This window comes from Polypterus senegalus, chromosome 4 (assembly GCF_016835505.1).
Source record: "Polypterus senegalus isolate Bchr_013 chromosome 4, ASM1683550v1, whole genome shotgun sequence".
Taxonomy (NCBI): Eukaryota; Metazoa; Chordata; class Cladistia; order Polypteriformes; family Polypteridae; genus Polypterus; species Polypterus senegalus.
The window spans coordinates 242,942,599-242,967,788 of record NC_053157.1 but is presented as its reverse complement, the minus strand read 5'-3'; the positions used below and the strand labels follow the sequence as shown (position 1 = coordinate 242,967,788).

The following is a 25,190-nucleotide window of genomic DNA, read 5'->3' as shown; positions in this document are numbered from 1 at the left end:
CTGCCATTAAAGCTGAGGATTTGAATGATTTCTCTGTTGGTCTTGAACTTCAAAAGCATGAAACTGAGGATATTTTCAAGCCAGATGCCTGTGAAGAATCTCCATTCAGTTTACAGCCCTGGTCCACTAATACGGGACGACTGGCTACGCAGGACAATTCTGAAGAGCTGAAAACAGAGTTATCGGAGTCTGCAGAGAAAATCACCGAGGGAAATGAGAGAGAAGGAGAAGAGTCACCTGGGAGTGTTGGAATAAGTGAGTAATGTGATTAAATATTAAAGAAAGAGAGCACTGATTAATTCGAACCGTGGGTGCTGTGATTTTTTTAGATAATTGAAATGGGAGTTGCAAATGCGGTTAATTTAACTTGCATAAAGACCACCTGCTGAGGTGCATGATAACAATCAATAGGTTACCTAATAAATGATAAATTAGAATAACTTGAGTGAATAAGAAAAAATCTAATGTGTTGAGTGCATAACTTGAACATCATGAAGATCTGACTGAAGCTCTGACATATGTTAGGCCAGCATCACATTACGTTCAATGAAAATATCAAAGTCATATTTTGTTAGACATGTATATTTCTTAAATTCTGTTGCAGTTAAGGTAGAAATTTCCACAAAAAGAAAGAAATAAGTAATAATAAAATCCTCACCCCTGTACACTAAATAAGAGTGAATTTGTTCAAGCCAGTGCTCACATAATATGTGCCTCGTCTTTCTAATGGTAATCTCGTGCACTTTGACGTTAATTGACGTTAAGGGTGACGAGCTACCTGTGCGAGCCATGATGACATTCAGGGGGTCTCAGGGTCTTCTTTCAGCACCTTGTGTTCTCAGCCTGAACTTGCTGGGGCAGCATGGCCTGGACAAGTTGGCAGTGGTGTGAAATCTTCACTTGGAGGTGATCTTGGGCTTTTCCGTCTCCCACAGTCACATCGGGTCAATTTAGAGTCACCACTCCACTTCTCCTGCATGTTTTTGTAGAAGAGGGGAAGAACCAGAATAACCAGAAATGCCATTCAGAGCCCCTCTGTAGAACAGTTGTGGGCAGAATTTGACCCATGACACCTGAACAATAAAGCAGCTATGCCCCATAACACAGGCAGATATATTTGTATGTTTATTTTAAGACCAGATTAGGTTCTACTGGATGTAAATATCATCACATACATTACAATTAAGAAGAGAAAACCCAAATTCAGACATATTATTGCGTAGAGATTGGTCATCCACAACGTGTGCTGCCATACTGTACAGACTTTCGCTGTCCTCCTCGTATAAGGAGAGCCCAGATAGGACGTTGACTTTTATTTGTCCTTCAGAATTCCAGTGGTCGAGCATCTCTTGTAGTACGAGGTTCACAGAGATAAAGATTCATCTCTGATGCTGCTGACTCGAATATCGTTTTTATCTTTATTGACAATTTATACATACATTCTGCAGTTCTGTTTTTTGGGGAGTTTTTTTGGATCTCTCAGCTGTAGTCTGTCACTCTGTGTATCTTTGTGGTCGAGACACCGGCACTGTGCAGTTTGTGTTTTGTGATTTGTAATCGTCTGTGAAATACATGTCCTTGTGCCATTGTTTAATTTGAGGAGAAAAAAGCATTATGATAATGATATCTGTTACAGAATGCATAACTGTATAGTGACTATTTGCAGTCAATGCGTATTATGCATAATTAGTATTATTTTATTTAGGTCTAAAAACTAGGCTCGTACCATTCTACCCAACAAGCCAATAAGAGGGCTAATTACAATTTCTAACTAATCGACGTCCACTTGATAACGATTTATATTCATGTACCAGCTCACTAAAACTCTGCTTCCCTTTCCTCCCCTCTACCTCCACATTCACTGAAAGGCTAATAAAAGGGATTTTATTCAAAATAGCTAATGTCTTTTTAATTAATTATACAAATAAATCAGTCAACAAACACTCACTGGCAGATGGAATCGTGGATCTAAATGATCTAGAAGGTGACATCTTCTAGAACTGAAAGTGGCTGGTTGTCCAGACTTACGAATTCCACTGTTTTTTGCTGTCACAATAAGTCTTTGGCGTTCTTGCTGTCAGTATTATAAGGTTGAGTTTTCCAAGTGCTGCCATTATTGGAGGCCGAGTGAGAGTAGACGACTGAGCTAGACAAAGCTTGCTGGTCACCTCAGTCTTTGAACAGCTCGTTCTTCACACCAGTCCCTTTTGTGTTGACTTCTCAGATGCTGAATAAGGTTTGTATTGTTGAAAGTGTTAGCAGAGAATCCTCCATGACTGACTTCTTTTTGCACATATATTACAACAACCTAGTACTACACATATATTACAAACCACCAATTTGTTATCTCTTGTAGGAAGGCAATAAAACTGTTAGACTGGTGAGGACGTGTTTCTGTATTTTGGTAATGCTGGAACTTTATACATTGTGGCTGTTTACATCTGTTGGAGAAACTTGAAAGCTCACGTTCACAAAATCGCACAGAGCCGGAAATAAAAAAGAAGTCACATATCAAAGTCGCCGTGAAAAGAAGAGTTGTAAGCCCACCGTCTGAGTGTCACATGACAGCTTATTAGGGTACAGAGAAAAAAAGGCACACAGTGGGGAAAAAGCACGAAATGTCAACTTCAATCTCGACATTTCCACTTTAATCACGCAGTTTATTTTGTCATTAAAGTAGAACATCATAAACTTCATTTTAAAATCGTTTAATTAACCAGTTTCTCAAATCACATCGTAATTAAAGTAGCACGTTAAATGCTTTGTTTTGTATTTGATCTTCTATGTGCTCTGTGTGTGTGAATCACTACTTGCTTCTTAAACCGGCTCTCTTCCTCCAACTGGACACAGAATCCATTACATTCGTGATATTACAGCTCTCTGAATAACTAAAATACTGAGATGTATACGTGATATCATTTTCATGATGATAGGAGTTAAAGCACGTTATTAAACATGGGTTTCACTTCGATGAAATAATTTATTGCAGCAGTACAATCAGGGGCGGCTCTGGGCTTGTGGTGGCACTGGGCAGAGGAAGAATCGGTGGCTCCTTCGCCCGCCAATGTCAGTAAGGTAGCTTATGCACGGTGGATGGCCACATCCGTTGCAGACACTGCATAGCCGCCTCGTGCTCAAGACACAAGCATTTAACTTTTGCCGAAATTTGTTGCTGCGTTTTTAGTTGTGTTATTTTCTCTTTCTGTTTTATATTTCACCTTAAAAATGATATTGTCACTATATGTAAATACGCGCTTTATAAAGTGGCTCAGGTTGTGTAATATTATAACTGTAGTGCAAGTTTACAGTGTGGTGATTGTACTTATAAGTACAAACAGTTCTACAAGGAGCAATTGATTGAGTGCATTTAAAGTTCTTGGGATGAAACTGTTTCTGAACCGCGAGGTCCGTACAAGAAAGGCTTCAAAACGTTTTGCAGTGGCTGAGACAGCGTGTCCATGAAACTGTATACCGATAATTCTCTTTCCGATCAGCTGCTGCTGTGATTCACACTCAGATACAGTGATATAAATACTCCGAGTGGTGCAGTGAGAGTAATATGGAAAAAGATGATCCGCTGTGGCAACTCCTAACGGGAGCAGCTGAAAGAAGAAGTGAGAGTAAAAACGCTAAAGCAGTTATGGTATTTGGAATACTATGGCTGTTCCCTGGACCATTATATTGTTTCAAGTTAATTACAATCAGATGCGTTACACTAATAAACAATATGCGGTTAGTTTCAGTGTATTTATAAAGCCGCGTCAGGAAAATAAGGTGTAACCTCACAGGAACAGTAGCACTGCTTTGACGCTGGGTGCCGCCAGTTTGCAAAACCGAGTGGAGAACTTGCGTACGACAAGGTATGAGGTACCGTGGAAAAGTACGTGGCTTTACGCCAAGTGTAGGTTTTATACATCGCGATTTGAACGTGGAAAAGTTCTTACGCAACATTTCTGTGCATACGCACCGTTTATACATGAGGCCCCAGGTCTGTTTACCCCAAATGCTACCAACAAGCACCTGTCCCATCAGGAGTGCTAATACGTTGGACCATTGCTACACTGCACACAAAAACGCGTATCGCTCTCTCCCGAGGCCAAACCTCAGGCAGTCAGACCACTGCTCTGTACTGCTCCTCCCTGTTTACAAGCAGCAGTTAAAGCGCACAGAGCCGGTCTTGCGAGAGGTGCACTGTTGGACCCCGGAAGCGGAGGAGAAACTTAGGGACTGCTTTGAATCTTTGGATTGGGATATTTTCAAAGAGTCCTCTGAAAATTAGGACAAGTATGCCGCAGTTGTCACAGGCTTCATCGGGAAATGTGTGGATGACTGTGCACCCACAAAGTCTGTCCACATATTTCCCAACCAGAAGCCCTGGATGTGTGCTGAAGTACGCAGGCGGATCCATGAGCACAGCAGTGCGTTCCACTCCGGATATACAGAGGCATACAAAAAGAGCAGGTATGATCTCTGAAAAGCCATTAAATACGCAAAGCCCCAGTATGCCCACAAACTGGACTCTCAGTTTAACAGCACAGCAGAGGCTCGTCGGATGTGGGAGGTTATTCAGCTGATCACAGACTACAAACCCCAGACACACACGGCCACAGCTACCACCACTTCACTTCTGGATGAGTTAAACGTGTTTTTCGCTTGCTTCAAGCTCACTAACACGGTCAGGCCCATGCAACTGCCCCATCCACTGCGCCGCAAGATTCCAGCCTGAGGCTCTCTGAGGATGACGTGAGGAAGACTTTTTCCCGACTCTGCATCGTCAAAGCACCCGGAGTCTCAGATTGCATTTTAAAAACATGTTGTGACCAGCTAGCTGCTGTCTTTAAGGATATTTTTAACACATCTCTGAGAGTTTCATCTGTCACCACCTGCTTCAAGCACACAGCTATCATTCCTGTCCCAAAGAAAAAAAAGTCAACTGCCTTAATGATTACCACCCAGTAGCACTTACTTCCATAGCTATGAAGTGCTTTGAGAGGCTGGTGCTAGAACACATCAAGGGTATCATTCCTGACAGACTGGACCCCTCCAGTTTGCTTACCATTGCAAAAGGTCCACGGAGGATGCCATCTCCTTAACACTTCACACCACCCTGTCTCATCTGGAGAACAAGAACTGTTATGCCAAACTGCTGTTTGTGGACTACAGCTCTGCATTTAACACCATCATTCCATCCCAGCTCACTGCTGAACTTCTGGATCTGGGGCTTAGCTCTTCAGTGCACAACTGGGTACTGGACTTCCTCACCTGCAGACCTCAGCAAGTGCATATTGGTGGAAAAACCTCCTCCATCATCACCATCAACACTGGCACTCTACAGGGCAGTGTGCTGAGCCCCCTGCTTTACTCTCTCTACACCCATGACTGCGTAGCTAAGTACAGCTCTAACACCATCTCAAGTTTGCTGACGATACCACTCTAATAGGTATGATCAGCGAGGACGGCCTACAGGAAGAAGGTCAGACACCAGGCAGAATGGTGTCAAGACAACGTCGCCCTCAACGTTAGCAACACTAAGGAGATGATTGTGGATTTCCGCAAACAGGCAACAGAGCACAGGCCCATCTATATCGGAGGTGAGGCTGTGGAGCAGGTCAGCAGCTTTAGGTTCTTCGGAGTCACCCTCACTGATGACCGTTAATGGTCAAGTCACACTGTGGCAGTAGTCAAGAAAGCCCAACAATGCCTCTACTTCCTCAGGAGACTGAGTAAAGCCCGAATGTCCCCACAAACCTGTGCAGATTCTACAGGTGTACTGTGGAATTCATCCTGACGGGATGCATCACATCCTGGTACAGCAGTTCAGGAATGCAGCGCTCTACAGCATGTGGTGAACACATCACAGTAGATCACGGGCACACAGCTCCCTGTAATCCATGACACCCACACTACACGCTGTCTCAGGAAAGTGAACTGTATCAGGTGGGACCCCAGCCACCCTGCACTGTCACTTTTCACCCTCCTCCCACCTGGGAAGTGACCAGAGTCCATTCGGACGAGCACCTCCAGGTTCAGAAACAGTTTCTACTTAACTACAGTCAGAGTCATGAACAATCAGTAACCTTATGTCACCTCTAATGCTGCCTGTACATACAGTACTGTATACTTCTGCCACTGTCTCTACTTATTATATTCATTTACTTATTGTGTGTCAGACATAAAAAAACTATGTTCCCTGTCTGCAGGGGCACATGCAAGCAAGCATTTCACTGTACATGGTACTTGTACACATGACAATAAAGAATTGAATTAGAAATTGAACTTTGTCTTGTGTGAAAGTAACCCCTGCAGAAGACAGGAATAGTTCAATCAATCAGTCTTTGTTCTGTCACAGATGAGTCAGGACATGGGTTCTACTTTGCAATGCAGAGGATCGTTCCCGTTTCAGTCGGCTTTTAATATTCATTTTCCTCCCTTCCTGTTACTTATGAAACAGCATCTAAGCATGTCATCTTATACAGGGTGGCCCACGAAAAAGTAGCTCGCCTCCCTGGCGAAAAAAGGCACCCTTCCATAAAGAAAGAACTTGAAATGCAAAAATCTTTACTCACTCTTTACAGAAAGTGCTGAAAATGATTCTTTGTGGAATGGAATACGTCACTCAGCTCGTACTCACACGTTTGCACTATGTCTACACAGCTTTCGTGATGAGGGTAGTCAATCAGCGCGCCACTCTGTGTACATATCAAAGAAGGAAAAGTCTGCTTTCCTGTGTCTAACGGATGCATGCTAAATAAAGAAGTTGTCCTTGTCCAGCTTACTGTAACCTGTCTTATGACAGATGCCTGTATGAATACCCTGCCATTATAATTAAACGGCTCTGTAAGTTTTTATCATTCAAGATCAGATGTTAAGATCCGCTAATTTGCTGATCATCAGTCAAGTCTTTTGGAGTGAAAATTGGCTGATTTTGACATGTGATTAATTGATCAGATCAGGCCTGTCTTTCACATATGAGAGGAAGTTGGAGAAGTTGAACAGACAGCAGCAGAACATGTAAAGACCACACACGGAGTGGCCAGACCATAAATGGCACCTCAGTGTGAGGAAGAAACTCCAACCAGTGTGCCACCACTTTACTTGTGCTGTGTCATTTATTTTAAAAGGAGGGTAGTGGTTAGGAATTTGGACATCAAACCCTGAAGTTGCAGGTTCAAATTCAGCTATTGACACCATGTGACCACGAGCAAGTCGCGTGACCTGTCTGTGCTCCAGGTGGAAAAACAAGAGAAATGTAACCTTTTGCTACGTTTTTCCCAAAATTTCCAAAGTTCAGCTGCTCTAACATACAAAATGGGATTCAGCAAAAGCATGACTTGTCCAAATGATTTCACAGACAAAATATCTTCATTTTTGAAAGCTTTAGTAAAACTTCTAACTTAAACAAGTAGAAAATTGATATAACAAAAAAAAAAGTTCTTATTAGGAAAAGTGGTGTTCAAAGCTTAAATCTTGTTTCATTTCTAATGCTTACAAAATCACTTCTAAACGTTTCTGAACCATTTATGAACAGTCAGAAAACTACATGCCTGTCCCATTTCTATGTTGTCTTTTTAGTCCCCATGCACTTGGACTTGTTTAAACATCAACTGACTCAATTATCACACTGAATCTCAGTTATAGCAAGAAAGTTCTATCTGTTATTAACTTACAGGCAGTAAAGACTATCGCATTGTCTACGGCTGTGACCAAGCAGACACTAATATGAATTTAACTTGAAGCATTACTTTCTAAGATTGGCTCTTACATTTCCGGCCCCTCATTGGCTATGCAGGAGCACAGACCGTTACTATACTATACCTCAATATGAGACGTCTAATTTTACTTTTACGTTAACTGTGGCTTTCAAATCACTAGCAACAGCACTGCAGGTAAACATTTAAACATTTCTAATTTCAAACATTGGCTGTTTCTTATAGCAGGCTCAGTTTATTCACAGGTCGCTCCAGTGTGCAGGTTTTGGTCTGCATACAAACTTAGGGCCCTATGGTGTCAGTTTTATTTTTTCACAAATTCCGTTTTTGTTTTTTTTGATTTATCAGTTCTCACCGTTTTTACTTTTCCTTGATTCAGATTTTTTGGGTTATTATGTGTTTTTTTTAATACAGTAACTAGCAACAGCTACGATAAAACAAATAATAATGACACGGCATACTAGCCCAACCGAACCTTATTTTGCAGTTCCATTCATCAGGTAGGAGCCTAGATCCTCCATGATGTTGTGTGCTGAGACTGCAATAGGACAGCATGTGCCCTCCAGAACTGTAAGAGCCATTTAGTTTGACTCATCCTTCTGAGATGAACTTCACTTTTAGAGTCTGGGTTATTTGTTACAGCCTGAGCTGATGTGTTCTCGACCAGAAAGAACTCTTTGTAGAGGTGAATATGTTCAGCGAGGTACCCTACTGATTCAAAATAGCTATTCCTTCTGGTGTTTACTGCCACGGGCGGTCAGTGGCAGGCTTCTAGAAGAAAGCAGACTTTTCTACATCACTAGTGATGCAGCCTTACTACAGTATTTCTAGTGCTGCCAGGTCTCTCCCACAAAACTGATGCCATGACACCCTGTTAGGCGTAACCCCTTTGAAGGCGTCCTGGTCTGCTTTCAGACAGTATGGTGCATTGTCTATCAGCTCTGCTCAAATGTCATGAAGATTCAGCTGGTTGTTATGAAGGAACTGAAGTGCTGCAGCCTGTGAAAAGGTGGAGACATTACAACTCCCCATAAAGATAACCAGAAAGTCCTGTTCTTCAGGGCCTGAAATTGTAATTATGGAAATTTATTACTCATGATTCTTAAACCTTAAATGTTTACAGATTGAAAACGTACATCATTACATCTGGGCCTCATGTATAAGTGGTGCATATGCACAAAAATGTTGCATACAAACGTTTCCACACTCACACCGCGATGTATAAAACATAAACTTGGCATTAAGCCACGCACATTTTCATGTAACTCCAACCCTGGCATACGCAAGTTCTCCACTTGGTTTTGCAACCTGGTGGCACCCAGCATCAAAGCAGTGCTACTGTTCCTGTGTGGTTACCCTTTCATGTTTAGATCCACATCCCTGATGTGGCTTTATCATATAGACTGAAACTAACTGCATATTGTTATTAGTTTAAGGCATCTGATTGTAATTAACCAGTAACAATATACAATACAATACAATACAGTTTATTTTTGTATAGCCCAAAATCACACAGGCAGCTCCCCAGCCTTGACTCTCTGAGAAGACAAGGAAAAACTCCCAAAAAAAACCTTTTAGGGAAAAATGGAAGAAACCTCGGGAAAGGCAGTTCAAAGAGAGACCCCTTTCCCAGGTAGGTTGGGCGTGCAGTGGGTGTCAAAAGTAGGGGGTCAATACAATACAATACACAGAACAGAACAATTCCTTAAGACAGCATAATAATAAGAATTTTAGAAGTACGGTTTAACAGTAGATGATATGACATAATTAGGTTTGGATATTTTTAGAGTCCTGGAGACCTCATCCATCTAGCTGCCTCCCCATTTGGCCATGCCACGGCTGAAAGCGTTGCTCGATGAAAGGACCCTCTTTCCCATGATTCCTGTGATCCTCCATCAGGGATGACTTTACCATAGGCAGGCAAACAACTTGGCAAGTGGGCCGTGGCACCAATTGCCACATTTGGGTACCGAGAAAAGAAACAGAATAGGTGAGGGTTAGTATTCAAATATAACAATCATGTTACTTATGTTTTAGTGCTAATGACTAACAACAGAGATGCAGTATGTACAGTTAATCAGCAGCTCTAGTCAGGATATGCTAAACTGAAGTAGTGAGTCTTCAGCCGAGATTTAAAGGCTGAGACTGAAGGGGCATCTCTTATGGAAGCAGAATGGTCAAACTATTCTAAATAGCATAGCTGCTTTAGCATTGTTACTCTCACTGCACCTTCTTCTTCTTCTTACAGCTGCTTTTGTTAGGGTTGCCACAGCAGATCATCTTTTTCCATATTACTCTTACTGCACCACTCAGATTATTTTATATGGCTGTATCTGAGTGTGATTCACAGATCAGCAGCTGATTGGAAAGAGAATTATCAGGATACAGCATCAAGCACACGCTGCCTTTTGAACTGCTCTCGCACGGCAAATGCTTCAGAGCCTTTCCTCACTGTTCAGAAACCGTTTCATCCCAAGAACTATAAACACACTAAGTCAGTCTATCAAGTGCTCCTTATAGAACTGTTTGGACTTATGAGTACAATTCCCTCACTGTAAACTTGCAATACAGTTGTAATATTGCACAACCTGAGCCACTTTATAAAGCGTGTATTTACATATGATGACAATATTATTTTAAGATCAAATGCAACACAATATGTTTATTATATTACATAGATAAACTTTAACTTCATTTAAATAATCTATATTGTTAATAAATAAACATATGAGGACTCCATTCATGGATTGTTCCTGCTACTACAGTGCATCCAGAAAGTATTCATAGCGCATCACTTTTTCCACATTTTGTTATGTTACAGCCTTTTTCCAGAATGGATTAAATTCATTTTTTCCTCAGAATTCTACACACGACACCCCATAATGACAACGTGAAAAAAGTTTACTTGAGATTTTTGCAAATTCATTAAAAATAAAAAAATTGAGAAAGCATGTGTACATAAGTATTCACAGTCTTTGCCATGAAGCTCAAAATTGAGCTCAGGTGCATCCTGTTTCCCCTGATCATCCTTGAGATGTTTCTGCAGCTTAATTGGAGTCCACTTGTGGTAAATTCAGTTGATTGGACATGATTTGGAAAGGCACACGCCTGTCTATATAAGGTCCCACAGTTGACAGTCCATGTCAGAGCACAAACCAAGCATGAAGTCAAAGGAATTGTCTGTAGACCTCCGAGACAGGATTGTCTCGAGGCACAAATCTGGGGAAAGTTACAGAAAAATTTCTGGTGCTTTGAAGGTCCCAATGAGCACAGTGGCCTCCATCATCTGTAAGTAGAAGAAGTTCGAAATCACCAGGACTCTTCCTAGAGCTGGCCGGCCATCTAAACTGAGCGATCGGGGGAGAAGGGCCTTAGTCAGGGAGGTGACCAAGAACCCAATGGTCACTCTGTCAGAGTTCCAGAGGTCCTCTGTGAAGAGAGGAGAACCTTCCAGAAGGACACACATCTCTTCAGAAATCCACCAATCAGACCTGTATGGTAGAGTGGCCAGATGGAAGACACTCCTTAGTAATAGGCACATGGCAGCCCGCCTGAAGTTTGCCAAAAGGCACCTGAAGGACTCTCAGACCATGAGAAACAAAATTCTCTGGTCTGATGAGACAAAGATTGAACTGTTTAGTGTGAATGCCAGGCGTCACAGTTGGAGGAAACCAGGCACCGCTCATCACCAGGCCAATACCATCCCTACAGTGAAGCATGGTGGTGGCAGCATCATTCTGTGGGGATGTTTTTCAGCGGCAGGGACTGGGAGACTAGTCAGGATAAAGGGAAAGATGACTGCAGCAATGTACAGAGACATCCTGGATGAAAACCTGCTCCAGAGCGCTCTTGACCTCAGACTGGGGCGACGGTTCATCTTTCAGCAGGACAACAACCCTAAGCACACAGCCAAGATATCAAAGGAGTGGCTTCAGGACAACTCTGTGAATGTCCTTGAGTGGTCCAGCCAGAGCCCAGACTTGAATCCGATTGAACATCTCTGGAGAGATTTTATAATGGCTGTGCACCAACACTTCTCATCCGAAGGTAGCACACGGCACAACAAGCATCTTGTGTGATGCAGGAACAATCACTGTGCCACAGTGTTCCCATGTTTAATAACGTGCTTTAACTCCTCTGAAAATTATATCAAGTGTACATCTCGGTATTTTAATTATTCAGAGAGCTGTAATATTTTGAGTGTAATGGATTCTGTGTCTTGTCAGAGGAAGAGAAAGCCCGTTTAAAAAGCATGTAGTGATTCACACACACACACAGCACATAGAAGATCAAATACAAAACAAAGCTTTTAATGTGCTACTTTAGTTACGATGGAATTTGAGAAACTAGTAATTTAAACAATTTAACGATGAAGCTTATGATGATCTACTTTAAAGACAAAATAAACTATGTGATTAAAGTGGAAATTTCAAGATTAAAGTTGACATTTCGTGCTTTTTTTCCCCACTGTGTGCCTATTTTTTTTTTTTCTGTACCGTGATAAGCTTTCATATGACACTCAAACGGTGGGCTACAACTCTCCTTTTCACACTGACTTTGATATCTGACAACTTCTTTTTTTATTTCCGGCACTGTGTGACTTTGAACTTGAGCTTTCAAGTTTCTCCGACACTCTGTCACTCGATCAACTTCCTTTTGTTGTTTATACCACTTTTTAAACCAACAAATAGTACATTTTTCCTTGCCTCCACTTGGTATCCGCTGAAATTCTTCGATTTTCCCTCGTGCTTTTGCCACTGTCTTTCACAGAAGGTTGAGCTTAAGGGCTATTTATATTGGTTTGCATGAAGTTGGGGTGGGGCAGCAGGCACATTAACCAGGATTTATAAAGTGGAAGAACGTGGAAGTTGGCGTTCACTCAGATTTATGCATCTGGATTTTTTTGTGCATACACACATTTCCGCTTTTGTTGCTTACGTCATGTTATAGTGTGAATTCTATGCATGGTGTTCTGCATGAGACCCCTGGAGCTTAAAAAGCTGTACATCTGAGGCATATGTTAAAATAATTAATTACAAAGCAAAAGCAAACTTGTCTGGAAGACACTCAATCCAGGAATTAAACAGAACAAAAGAAAGAGAGATAATGGAAGAGTCAAATGTGGAGGTCGCGTGCCTCATCACCGCCAGGGAAAATGTTTATTAAATCAGAAACATCGTTGTTAATTTTTTAAAGGAAACCCGTTAACAACCAGTGCCATTCACTAATAACATTTTTCTACGGGAAAGACTGTTAATACCAGTTAAATATCATTTAATTGGTTACATGATTCACAGTAAATACATCCCATACAATTAGTACTGCCTACCTAAAATAATCACCATACAGCCAAATGTTTACTCGCCTATCACTATGTTGAGAACGCGGTTTCTCTCAGTTATCTGTGCTGTCATCAAATACAACATGAATTTTCTTGCCATGAGTCTTTTGAAGAACATCCTCCAGATGTTGTTCAAAGACACGGGCCAATGAGTTTAACAAAGACTGCTCTCAGTTTCTGGCAGCGTGCCTCCCTGTTTACAATGCTTAATAAAGAAAGGACGCATCTTCGTCATTTTTTTTAAGCGGTATTTCCAACTCCACACACAAGGCCACAAAATCCACCACAAGCTGGCATCTTGCATCTGACGATTTTATTTCCTCTGTTGTTACCTGAAGCTGAACACCTATTGATCTTAATTTCTCCTTGTTCTTGAGGTGAGTTTTAGATTTGACGCGGGGATATTGTTGTGCCCTCAGTTTTGCAGTTAAGTTTGTTTTTCTTAGTAGTTTTTCTATGTAGTTCTGGTATCTGATTCTGCTGGTTTTGACATTTTTGTCTCATGGAGCTAGCTAATTCACGTGTCTTTAACGAGAAAACATACTGGAAAGATGCACACAGATAGAGATGCGACTGAATTTCAACAAAGAATTGTGTTTGCTTAAAAAACAACAAACTACAAAATAGTATCTGAATAACTGAAGTACCGTGTATTCAATCATTTAATTTATTGGGAAATTTTGTAACAGTCACCACTTCAGTCTCTAAATTCTGCACATTTCTGGTTTTAAATCTGAAATCCGTTTGAATGCGTTAATTCTATGAGTCCGTCCATGTTTTCTGCGTTATGGAAATCATAGGTCCCTACAAACACATCTGACTGCACCTTTGGCATCTACCATTGTCTTGATGACTCGGCCCATTACCTTGGAATTGTGGGGTGCAACATCATCTACAATTAAAACAACGTCCCCGGTTCAAAATTTCTTCTTGCTGTTAGCTATTTTTGACATTCTTGAAGTATTGGTAGATACGTTTTAGACCATCTTGTCCAAAACAAATGTACTGAATTTGCTTCCAGCGTCTTTGAGTGTACTGGTTGTTTGTAGAGTAGAGCCCAGGAGGCATGTCAGGTTGTGTCTTCAGTAATTCAAGTGATTGAGTGTGAGTGGCTCCAAGTCATTTGGGTCATCTGATGTTTTTGTGAGGGGTCTGTTATTGATAATTGATTCCACTTCACACGTCACTATTTGGAGACTTTCATCATAGAGTGTCTTTTGGTTTAGTGTTGAGTTTAGAATCTTTCTTATGCTTCTGATTTGTTTCTGTCACACTCCACCTTGGTTAGAGGCTGATGGTGGATTGAAAATCCATTTGATTTCTTTCTTCATCATAGCATTGCTGATATTTTTTCTTGGTCAAAATTTTTAATAGCTTCTTGTAGCTCTCTTTCTGCTGCAACCAAGTTTGTTCCATTATCTCTGCGGATGATTTTAACTTGTTCTCCTCTGCAAGTGAATCGGTGAATGGCCTGGATACAAGAATCAGAGTCTGAGCTGAGTGCAGTCTCTATGTGGGCAGCTCTGGTTGTTAGACAAGTGAAGATTACCCTGTACCTCTTGACCAGACTTTGTACTCTTTTGACTTGAAAGGGACCAAAATAATCAACTCTGACATTGGTGAATGGTGGTTGGCCAGGTGCTGGGAAATCTTTTGGCAAATCTGCCATTTTTTGCTCACCTGCTTTCGCATTGAATCTTCTGCACGTTGTGCACTTTGAAATGATTTTTCTTATAGCTGTTTGCTTGAGGTATCCAGTTTTTCTGGGGTAACTGAGAGTGTATAGTTGTGCCCACAATATCTGATTTGTTTGTGAATGTGCTGCAATATGAGAGAAGAGATGTGTGAATGTTTGTGAAGAATTGCAAGATGTTCAGCTTCTTTGGGCATTGCAGCTTCTTTGAGTCTTCCTCCAAATCTCAGTACCCCATCTTGTATTATCGGGTCAAGTTTGAAGATTTGACTGTTCTTTTTTTACACAAATCTTTTTCTTTAAAGCCTTTAATTCATCTGTAAATTTTTGCAGTTGACTGAGGCAGATAAATTCTGTTTCAGCTTTAGCCAAGTGTTCTGTAGGAATCGGGCTTGTTTTAAAGTCAATTTATACCTTTCTGTGTGCTCTACGATTAGTGTTTGCGATTCTTCTGGATTATTTTTAGATTGACTGACTGACTTCTATTTGAAATGTTTTTCTTTCATTTTTTAAGTGCGGCAGTATGTCTTTAAACTTGAGGAGCCAAGTAACTGCTTTCTTCAAGCGATGCCAATCTGAAAAGTAGGTGATTAGTTTGTTGATGGGCTCAGTCGCCTCCTCTACTCTTGTCATGTTTTTCTGCACACGTTTTAACTTCTTGCTCATCTTCAAAGTGTGAATCATTCAGTTGATCTGGGGCCTCATGTATAACGCCGTGCGTAGAACTCGCACTATAACATCGCGTAAGCACAAAAGCCGAAATGTGCTTACGCACAGAAAAATCCAGATGCAGGAATCTGTGCGTACTCCAACTTCCACGTTCTTCCGCTACATAAATCCCGATCAGCGTGAAAACTAACGCTTGTGCATGTGCATTATGTAACGCTCCAAATCCTCCCAGAATTACGCCTATTTGAATATGCAAATCAATATAAATCGCCCTTCAGTGCAGCCTTCTGTGAAAAGACAATGGGAAAAGCACGAGGGAAAATATAAGAATTTCAGCGAATACCAAGTGGAGGCAAAGGAAAAACATATTATTTGTTCGAATAAACCGTGGTATAATCAACAAAATGAAGTTGATCGAGTGACATAGCGTGTTGGAGAAACTTGAAAGCTCACATTCACAAAATCGCACAGTGCGGAAATAAAAAGAAGTCACATATCAAAGTCGCCGTGAAAAGAAGAGTTGTAAGCCCACTGTCTGAGTGTCATATGAAAGTTTATTAGGGTACAGAGAAAAAAGGCACACGGTGGGGAAAAAGCACGAAATGTCAACTTCAATCTCGAATTTTCCACTTTAATCACGTAGTTTATTTTGTCATTTAGTAGAACATTATAAACTTCATCTTAAAATCGTTTAATTAACCAGTTTCTCAAATCACATCGTAATTAAAGTAGCACGTTAAATGCTTTGTTTTGTATTTGATCTTCTACTCATATGTGCTCTGTGTGTGTGAATCACTACTTGCTTCTTAAACTGGCTCTCTTCCTCCAACTGGACACAGAGTCCATTACATTCGTGATATTACAGCTCTCTGAATAACTAAAATACTGAGATGTATATGTGATGTCATTTTCATGATGATAGGAGCTAAAGCACATTATTAAACATGTGTTTCATGAACCTCGTGCTAATGACAAGCATTTATCTTTTGTCGAAATTTGTCGCTGCGTTTTTAGCTGTGTTGTTATTTTCGCTTTCTGTTTTATATTCAATATATATTGCGTAGCCCAAGAGTCCTTGCTTTTCTTTCCCCAAGTAACCGATCGCCACACAATCAGCTCTGTAATAGACGTTAAGCCATCTGTAAGCTTAGCGCCGATTCTTCAAAACGTTTAAAGAACATTGAAATATCTTCGTAGTACATGTTTAATTATTCTATCCTTCAAGACACTCCCAGTGAAGAATATAGATTATTTAAATGAAGTTAAAGTTTTATGTGTATAATTTAACAAACATATTTTGCTGCATTTCACCTTAAAAATGATATCGTCATCATATGTAAATACGCTTTATAAAGTGGCTCAGGTTGTGCGATATTATAACTGTAGTGCAAGTTTACAGTGGGGTGATTGTACTTATAAGTACAAACAGTTCTACAAGGAGCACTTGATTGGCTGCATTTAAAGTTCTTGGGATTAAACTGTTTCTGAACCGCGAGGTCTGTACAGGAAAGGCTTTAAAACGTTTTGCAGTGGCAGAGACAGCGTGTCCTTAATGCCGTATACCGATAATTCTCTTTCCGATCAGCTGCTGCTGTGATTCACACTCAGATACAGTGATATAAATACTCCGAGTGGTGCAGTGAGAGTAATATGGAAAAAGATGATCCGCTGTGGCAACTCCTAACGGGAGGAGCTGAAAGAAGAAGAAGAAGAAGAAGAAGAAGTGAGAGTAACAACGCTAAAGCAGTTATGGTATTTGGAATACTATGGCTGTTCCCTGGACCATTATATTGTTACAAGTTAATTACAATCAGATGCATTACACTAATAAACAATATGCGGTTAGTTTCTGTGTATTTATAAAGCCGCGTCATGAAAATAATGAGTAATCACACAAGAACAGTAGCATTGCTTTGACACTGGGTGCCGCCAGTTTGCAAAACCGAGCGGAGAACTTGCGTACGACAAGGCACGAGGAACCGTGGAAAAGTGCGTGGCTTTACGCCAAGTGTAGGTTTTATACATCGCGATTTGAACGTGGAAAAGTTCTGTGCGTACGCACCGTTTATACACGAGGCCCCTGGTCTTTCTGGCCACTCACATTTGGGTTTCATTAGGAATGCTTGGACCTTGTGATCATGAGGTGCTTTTGAGAAAGCTTTCTATGCTTAGCCCTCTGGATGCTTAATCAGCCGGATTAAGGGCAGATGTGACGTACCTCCACTGTGAAGGTTGTGAATGATCTCTGATCACTGAGATTCTGTTGGTAACAAAGGTCTTGAATCGAGTGCTTTCATTTCAAATGTATTTTAGCTCCGTGCTGCTGTCAGTCCAAAATGTAGATTCTTGTATGGGCATTTGAAGCTCACCTTTTAGGATTTTGTCCATTTTGACAGTAACAACGACTGTTGTCGGCTCCAACCTTGGATTCCTGACTTGTTCAATGGTGCAACTCTTGACTTGCCCATCAGGAATGAACAATGCTTTTTGCCTTCTTCATTGGTTAAGACAAAGTGAGTGACAGTGCCTTATCTATCTTCACTGGCATCTGCTAAATGGTGCATTTGTGCTGACTTTATGGTTTCAAACTGTGCAGGTTTGACACATCTGTTCACTTTATATTCTGCAAGTAACTGCAAATCATCCATCCATTTTTTCCATTTCTAAATGGGTTTGACTTCTACTTCTTCATCCCACCCAAATTTCTCTTTGCTCAAGTCTCTTAGAAGAAGCTTTGCTGGCAGTATGGCGGGTGCTAGAAAACCAAGGGGATCATAAACTGAGCTAACAACAGACACAATACCTCACCTTGTAGCGGGCTTATTTTGTAACTCAATGTGAAATCTGAAACTGTCCGTTTCTGTGCACCACTGGACACCCAGGAAAGGAGACTGTGGCTCAAGTCCAAGTCCTTTTGTTCAAGAGCTCTGTCTTCTTCCGGAGGAGGTCCTTTGCCAGCTTTATTGCTTGTTCTTCTGTTGCCACCGACTTTAAGCAGTCATCTACATAGAAGCTATTGAGTACGGTGTTAACAACTTCCTCAGGAAATGTATCTCTGGAATGTTCAGCTTAACCATAAGAAGCACATCTGGGTAAAGAAGTAGCGCCAAAAAGATGTGCTGTCATTTTGAATTCTTCTAGGTCTTTCCTTTGATTACCTTCAGACCACCATAAAAAGCACAAGAGATCAGTGTTTTTATCTATGACTTCAACATAGTAGAACATTGACTTAATGTCTGCCATTAATGCTACTGGCTCCTTTCTGAATCTCGTAAGGACGCCAATGAGAGTGTTAGGTCAGAACCTTTTAATAATTTGTTCATTAAGTCAAGTCCTTTGGTAGGTGGCTATGCAATCAAAGACCATTCAAATCGTATTTATCTTTGGATGATACACACCATGATGTGGGATGTACCACACTCTGCCTTCATTGCAATGCAGGCTTTCTCTTACGAGATTCAGAAAGGAGCCAGTAGCATTAATGGCAGACATTAAGTCAATGTTCTACTATGTTGAAGTCATAGATAAAAACACTGATCTCTTGTGCTTTTTATGGTGGTCTGAAGGTAATCAAAGGAAAGACCTAGAAGAATTCAAAATGACAGCACATCTTTTTGGCGCTACTTCTTTACCCAGATGTGCTTCTTATGGTTGATTCCTATTAAAAGATCAACTTCAGAGTCAATACGAGATAAGATCTGCCCACTTCTCGATATCCTCTTGTGGTGCTTTCTCTGTTCACTGGAATGAAGACCTGTGTATAGACCTTTGGCCAATCAATATATTCATCATCATCATTGAGACCACAGACTTGCAAATCTGATAAGACAGAGCATTGGGTTATCACTTTTGATTCATCATCATAGTTACTCATAGTTTGAAGGAATACTTGTGTTCTTCTCCCGTGAAGGTGTAGCTGTCTCTGGAGCTTTTGAGTAAAAAGTGTTACTGTACTACCGGGGTCTATAAAGACGTATGTTTCTAAATACCTCTCACTCTTCTTAGATTTTACCTTAACATGAACCACATACTCTACAGTGCGCACTCTTCACCGGCCCCAGTAAAGGTACAAGTTCCAGTCTCCGCTTCTCCTTCAGTAGATGTTACCACACTGGCTGTAGCTGAAGATGTCACTCCAACCTCTTTTTTGATGTACAGGATATCTGGGTGCTACGAAGAACATGTCTGACATTTCATTCATTTCCAAAACATAAACCTTTAGATTTTAAAAAGTCAATTCTTTCTTTATGCGGCAGATCTTTGATTTTACTACATTCAGAAAGAGCATGCTGGTCACTATTAAATACACAAAGCTTTTTAAATGCACAGACATCAGTAACAGTCTTTTTGACCGAGGTTTCTCGAGTCCCCTTTTCAATAGCGTCAGTAATACTTGTAGTGCAACAGTTTACCGGCCCCCTAAACCAAATAATGAATTTCTGAACGACTTTGCTGTTTTTCTTACACACACATCTACTGTTTCATCAAACATAATACTTCTGGGGTATTTTAATATACACATGGATAATATCAATGTCCCTATTACTAGAGACTTTACATCCAGCCTTGAGAGTTTTATATTCCAGCAGCACGCTGATGTTCCCACTCATTCCAAAGGACATATCTTGGACTTGATTTGCTGATCTGGAGTTACCCTACTTGATTGTACAGCATATGAACTCCCCATAACTGATCATTTTCTTATTTCATTCAATGTTAAACTTGCACTTTCCAATACTAAACTTTACTGCCTCATGTCTTTCCGTAATATTAAGAATATTAACTTGGATTTTCTTTCCTCTAGTATTGATTCCCTTATGGATATCCATAATTTATCCACCCTTAGATCCTCTTCCTCCATCCACTTGACTGTCCCTTTTATCCGTCTTACCACAATTCAGTTGCTCTGCTCCCCAGCTCTTGAACACACTACCATCTGAGCTTAGAAATATTGAATCATTTTCACTTTTCAAATCTAAACTTAAAACTCATTTGTTTAAGACTGCTTCTTCTCTTTGATTACAATTGCTCTGTCTGATTTTAACTTTTGTATTTTAGTTTTGTTCATAATCTGTGTTTTATCTATTGTTCAGTGTCCTTCAGTGTTTAGGATGGCACCTACAAATTAATAAAATGTATTATTATTTTATTATTATTAAGGAAGACACTTCCTGCTCTATGGCCACTCTTCACCGGAAACTTAGCCTTGTCACTCCTTTCTTTTTTTTCTCTGTGCTACCTTGTGGGGCCTTTCCATAAACAGGATGCATTAACATCCTAGCCTGTCATTGTATAAAGATAGTTAGATCGTAAATATCTGACTCTTTGTTTTCTCTTCCTTCAAGTTTAAAGGCTGTATTTCGCCACTTATCTTGTAAGGAGAATGGGAGCTTTGTGACGATAGTACAGATATTTTGATTGCTGTTGAATTCATCCTGGTTTCTTGTTTCCATACAGTTATCAAGAAAGATTGCATAGTCTCTCAAGGTCTCTCTGTCATTTTGCTTTATTTGAGGCCACTTCAATGCCTTATCCATGTATCTATCAACTATAAATATTTGGTTGCCATAGTAACTCTCAAGTTGCTTTCTGGTCTTTTCATATCCTTGACTTGGTGACAATCGTGCACAACCCTTAATCATTTCCTGAATATGACCTCTTGTGTATCAAATCAAGTAATCTAGTTTATCTTGAGTGTCTTCTAGCACTTCGCCTACAGTATGATCAAAGACCGTGATAAACTCTGCGTAAGCCAATGGGTCGCCTGTTAATAAAGGGACTTGTCTATGTGGTACTTCACCATGTGGCGCAGGAAGAACAGGCACTGGAGATTCCTTTTTTTGGGCCATTTCGGTGACAGCCTTATGAAATTCGACTTGATTTTGTATGAGCACGTCAATGAGATTGTGTCTGTAAGTCTGCCAACGGGCCCCTGTATTAGTTACAGATCATTCTTGTCTATCACACTCAAGTTCATTCAGCCTTTGTAGGATGGTATTGAGTGTCGATTGTTCAATTACAACTGTTGTAGGGAGTCATGTTGCTGAGGCCCTTAGCTGGGAAGACGAGCCACATTTTTTTATCGAGTGTGCACTTTAACTGAAAAGCTTGCAGGTCTGTAATTTCTGTTCGATCTCGTTCTCGAAATTGCATCTCTCTGAATTGATTAACTAACTGATCATCAGATGAGTGTGCTTAAAGACTCTTTGTATCTTTCAGCCATGTTACTGTAGTGTCACTAAATTGGTCCCATTTCTTCGACTTTTCTGCAAATTTTGTTTTCAGTTTGTTAATTATGGTTTCTTTACTTAGCATAGATATTACTCTTTAATTCAGCTCTTCAGCTTGACCACGCAACTCACAAAAGATTTCAAACGGCTGCGCTACTTCATGTGGTTTTTCCAATGTTTTTAAGTCTTTCAATTTCTTTCTTAAGCTTATAGTACTAGGGTGTTGTACCATGTTAGCCATTATGAATGTAGTGAGATTTTCTTTAAGTGATCTGTAAGATCCACAAACACATTCTCTGGCTTTGAATCCGTACTCAGATTACTCCTGGTAACTTCACTTGAAATGATGGCAAGTTTTCTGACAAAAAAGTGTAGCTCTGTTTTTCCCAAAATTACCAAAGTTAAGCAGCTCTAACATACATATAGGGATTCAGCAAAAGCCTGACACACCGAAATAATTCCACGACAAAATATCTTCATTTTTAAAAGCTTTAGTAAAAATTCAAACTAAAACAGTTATATCATTACAGAAGGACTTGGATAGCATACAGGCTTGGGCAGATTTGTGGCAGATGAAATTTAATGTCAGTAAATGTAAAGTATTACACATAGGAAGTAAAAATGTTAGGTTTGAATACACAATGGGCGGTTGGAAAATCGAGAGTACACCTTATGAGAAGGATTTAGGAGTCATAGTGGACTCTAAGCTATCGACTTCCCGACAATGTTCAGAAGCCATTAAGAAGGCTTACAGAATGTCAGGTTATATAGCACGATCTGTGGAGTACAAGTCACAGGAGGTTCTGCTCAAGGCTTATAACACACTGGTGAGGCCTCATCTGGAGTACTGGGTGCAGTTTTGGTCTCCAGGCTACAAAAAGGACATAGCAGCACTAGAAAAGGTCCAGAGAAGAGCGACTAGGCTGATTCCAGGTCTACAGGGGTTGAATTATGAGGAAAGATTAAAAGAGCTGAGCCTTTACAGCTTAAGCATAAGAAGATTAAGAGGTGACATGATTGAAGTGTTTAAAATTATGAAGGGAATTAGTACAGTGGGTCGAGAGTTGTATTTTAAAATGAGTTCATCAAGAACATGGGGACACAGTTGGAAACTTGTTAAGGGTAAATTTCGCACAAACATTAGGAAGTTTTTCTTTACACAAAGAACGATCGACACTTGGAATAAGAGACCAAGTAGTGTGGTAGACAGTAAGACGTTGGGGACTTTCAAAACTCGACTTGATGTTTTCTTGGAGGAAACAAGTGGATAGGACTGGCGAGCTTTGTTGGGCTGAATGGCCTGTTCTCGTCTAGAGTGTTCTAATGTTAATAACAGTTCACACAAAAAAAGAAAATTGATATAGCAAAAAAAAGCAAAAGTTCTTTGTAAAAGTTTTGTTCAAACCTTATAAATATTGTTTCATTTGTAATCTTTACAAAATCACTTCTAAACGTTTCTGAACCATTTAAGAACGGTCAGAAAAGTGTATGCCTATCCCATTTCTATGTTGAAAATAGGTCTTTAAGTCCCTGTGCACTGGGACCAGCTCTAAACAACAACTAACTTAATTAACACACTGAATCTCAGTTATAGCAAGAAATTTCTATCTCATACAAACTTATAGGGGGAAAAACTATACCATTGTCTATGACTATTAAAGAAATTTATATTACTATGAATTTAACTTGAAGCTGAAAGCATTATTTTCTTAGATTGGCTCATAAATAACCAATTGTGTCTCAAATGTTGTAAGTCGCCTTGGATAAAGGTGTCAGGAACAAAATAGTTAAAATGTTTGTGTTATTTCAGATTTACAGAAGAATGGCAGCTTCTCTCCACCTTCATTTGGTCAGTCCTCTCTTCAGTACAAAGAGAAAGGTACGAAGAAATCAGCAAGAGAATCAGAGAACCAGACAGCAGCCTTTTTGCAGTGCAGTTCTCTCCCTGCTGCTGGAGCAACACAGACAGAAGCCATCAAAAATAATCGACGGCAAGTGGAGAAAGAAATCAAAATTCACACGGGACAAAAATGTTGTCTGGAATGCGGCAAACAATTCACACACAAAAATGATCTTAATAAGCACATGAAGATTCACACTGGAGAAAAAACATATTATTGTAATGAATATGGCATGCATTTCCCAGAGATCAAGAATCTTAACAAACACACAGAAATTCACTCTGGAGAGGAGAAACCTCATTGCTGTAATGAATGTGGGAAACGATTCTCAATGACAAGGTATCTTCAGAGACACAGAAGAATCCACACAGGAGAAAAACCACATTGTTGTTCAGAATGTGGTAAGTTGTTCTCAAGGAGAAGCTATCTTCAAAAGCACAGAATAGTCCACACAGGAGAAAAAACTCATTGCTGTACAGAATGTGGTAATTCATTCTCATGTATAAGCTATCTTCAGAGACACAGACAAATCCACACAGGAGAAAAACCTCATTGCTGTCCAGAATGTGGTAAGTCGTTCTCAAGGAGAAGTGAAATTCATTGGCACAAAAAAATTCACACAGGAGAAAAAACTCATTGCTGTCCAGAATGTGGTAAGTTGTTCTCAAGGAGAAGCGATCTTCAGGGGCACAGAAAAATCCACACAGGAGAAAAACCTCATTGTTGTCCAGAATGTGGCAAGTCGTTCTCAATGAGAAACAGTCTTCAGAACCACATAAGAAGCCACACTGGAGAAAAACCTCATTGCTGTTCAGAATGTGGTAAGTCGTTCTCACGGAGAAGCCATCTTCAGAGGCACAGAAGAATCCACACAGGAGAAAAACCTCATTGCTATTCAGAATGCGCCGAACACTTTTCTGACAAATGCAGTTTTCAAAGTCACACAAAAATTGATATTGAAGAAAAAGCCATATGCTATTCCTAATGTGGAAAAAGGTTTTAAACATTAGCTCTTTTCAAGTAAACACACACTCTCACTAAACAGAAAATACAGTATTGATGTTCTGAATGTGGCAAATGTTATATAAGCCAGAGAAAAATCCATACTGAAGAAAAATTGCATTACTGTTCTGAATTTGAGAAATTTAAGCATGCTTCAGTGCCACATCAGCACTCATACTGGAGATAAACCTTATTGTTGTCCTGAAAGTGATATACAGTTCTCACAACAAAGCACCCTAAAAAGTCACATCAGACTTCACACCGGAGAGACACCTCACCATTGCTTGGAATGTGACAAACAATTCTCACACCTTTAATTCTCTTTATAATCATAGAAGTCATACTGGCAAGAAATGGTTACATTTGTACTGAATGTGGAATGCAATTCTCATATAACAGTTGTCTTCACAAATATAAAATAATTCATTCAGATAAGAAACAAAGCTTTTCTAAGACAGCAGGACTCCTAAAGATCACATGAGAATTCACTCTGGACAGAAGCCCTATTGCTATTCTGAATGTGGCAAACGATTCTTATGTCCATGCACAATTAGGTGCCACAGAAGGATCCATATTGGAGTAAAGCCTTTCCCAGAAATGAGAAATGATCTTCCTATTGGCTCCTCAACCAAAAAAAAAAAAAAA

General features: G+C 40.1%; 2 protein-coding genes across 2 annotated transcripts in view; both read left to right on the top strand.

Moving 5' to 3' along the window:
* LOC120528368 (tigger transposable element-derived protein 1-like) overlaps window positions 1-25,190 on the top strand; it is an 86,025-nt gene that overhangs the window by 22,920 nt on the left and 37,915 nt on the right. The window lies entirely within an intron of this gene.
* LOC120528379 (gastrula zinc finger protein XlCGF7.1-like) lies at window positions 29-25,190 on the top strand. Its single transcript, XM_039752537.1, has 2 exons — window positions 29-255; window positions 23,453-25,190. Exon 2 carries the CDS (start codon window positions 23,728-23,730, stop codon window positions 24,526-24,528), a length of 801 nt encoding a protein of 266 aa, XP_039608471.1. The 5' UTR covers window positions 29-255; window positions 23,453-23,727; the 3' UTR covers window positions 24,529-25,190.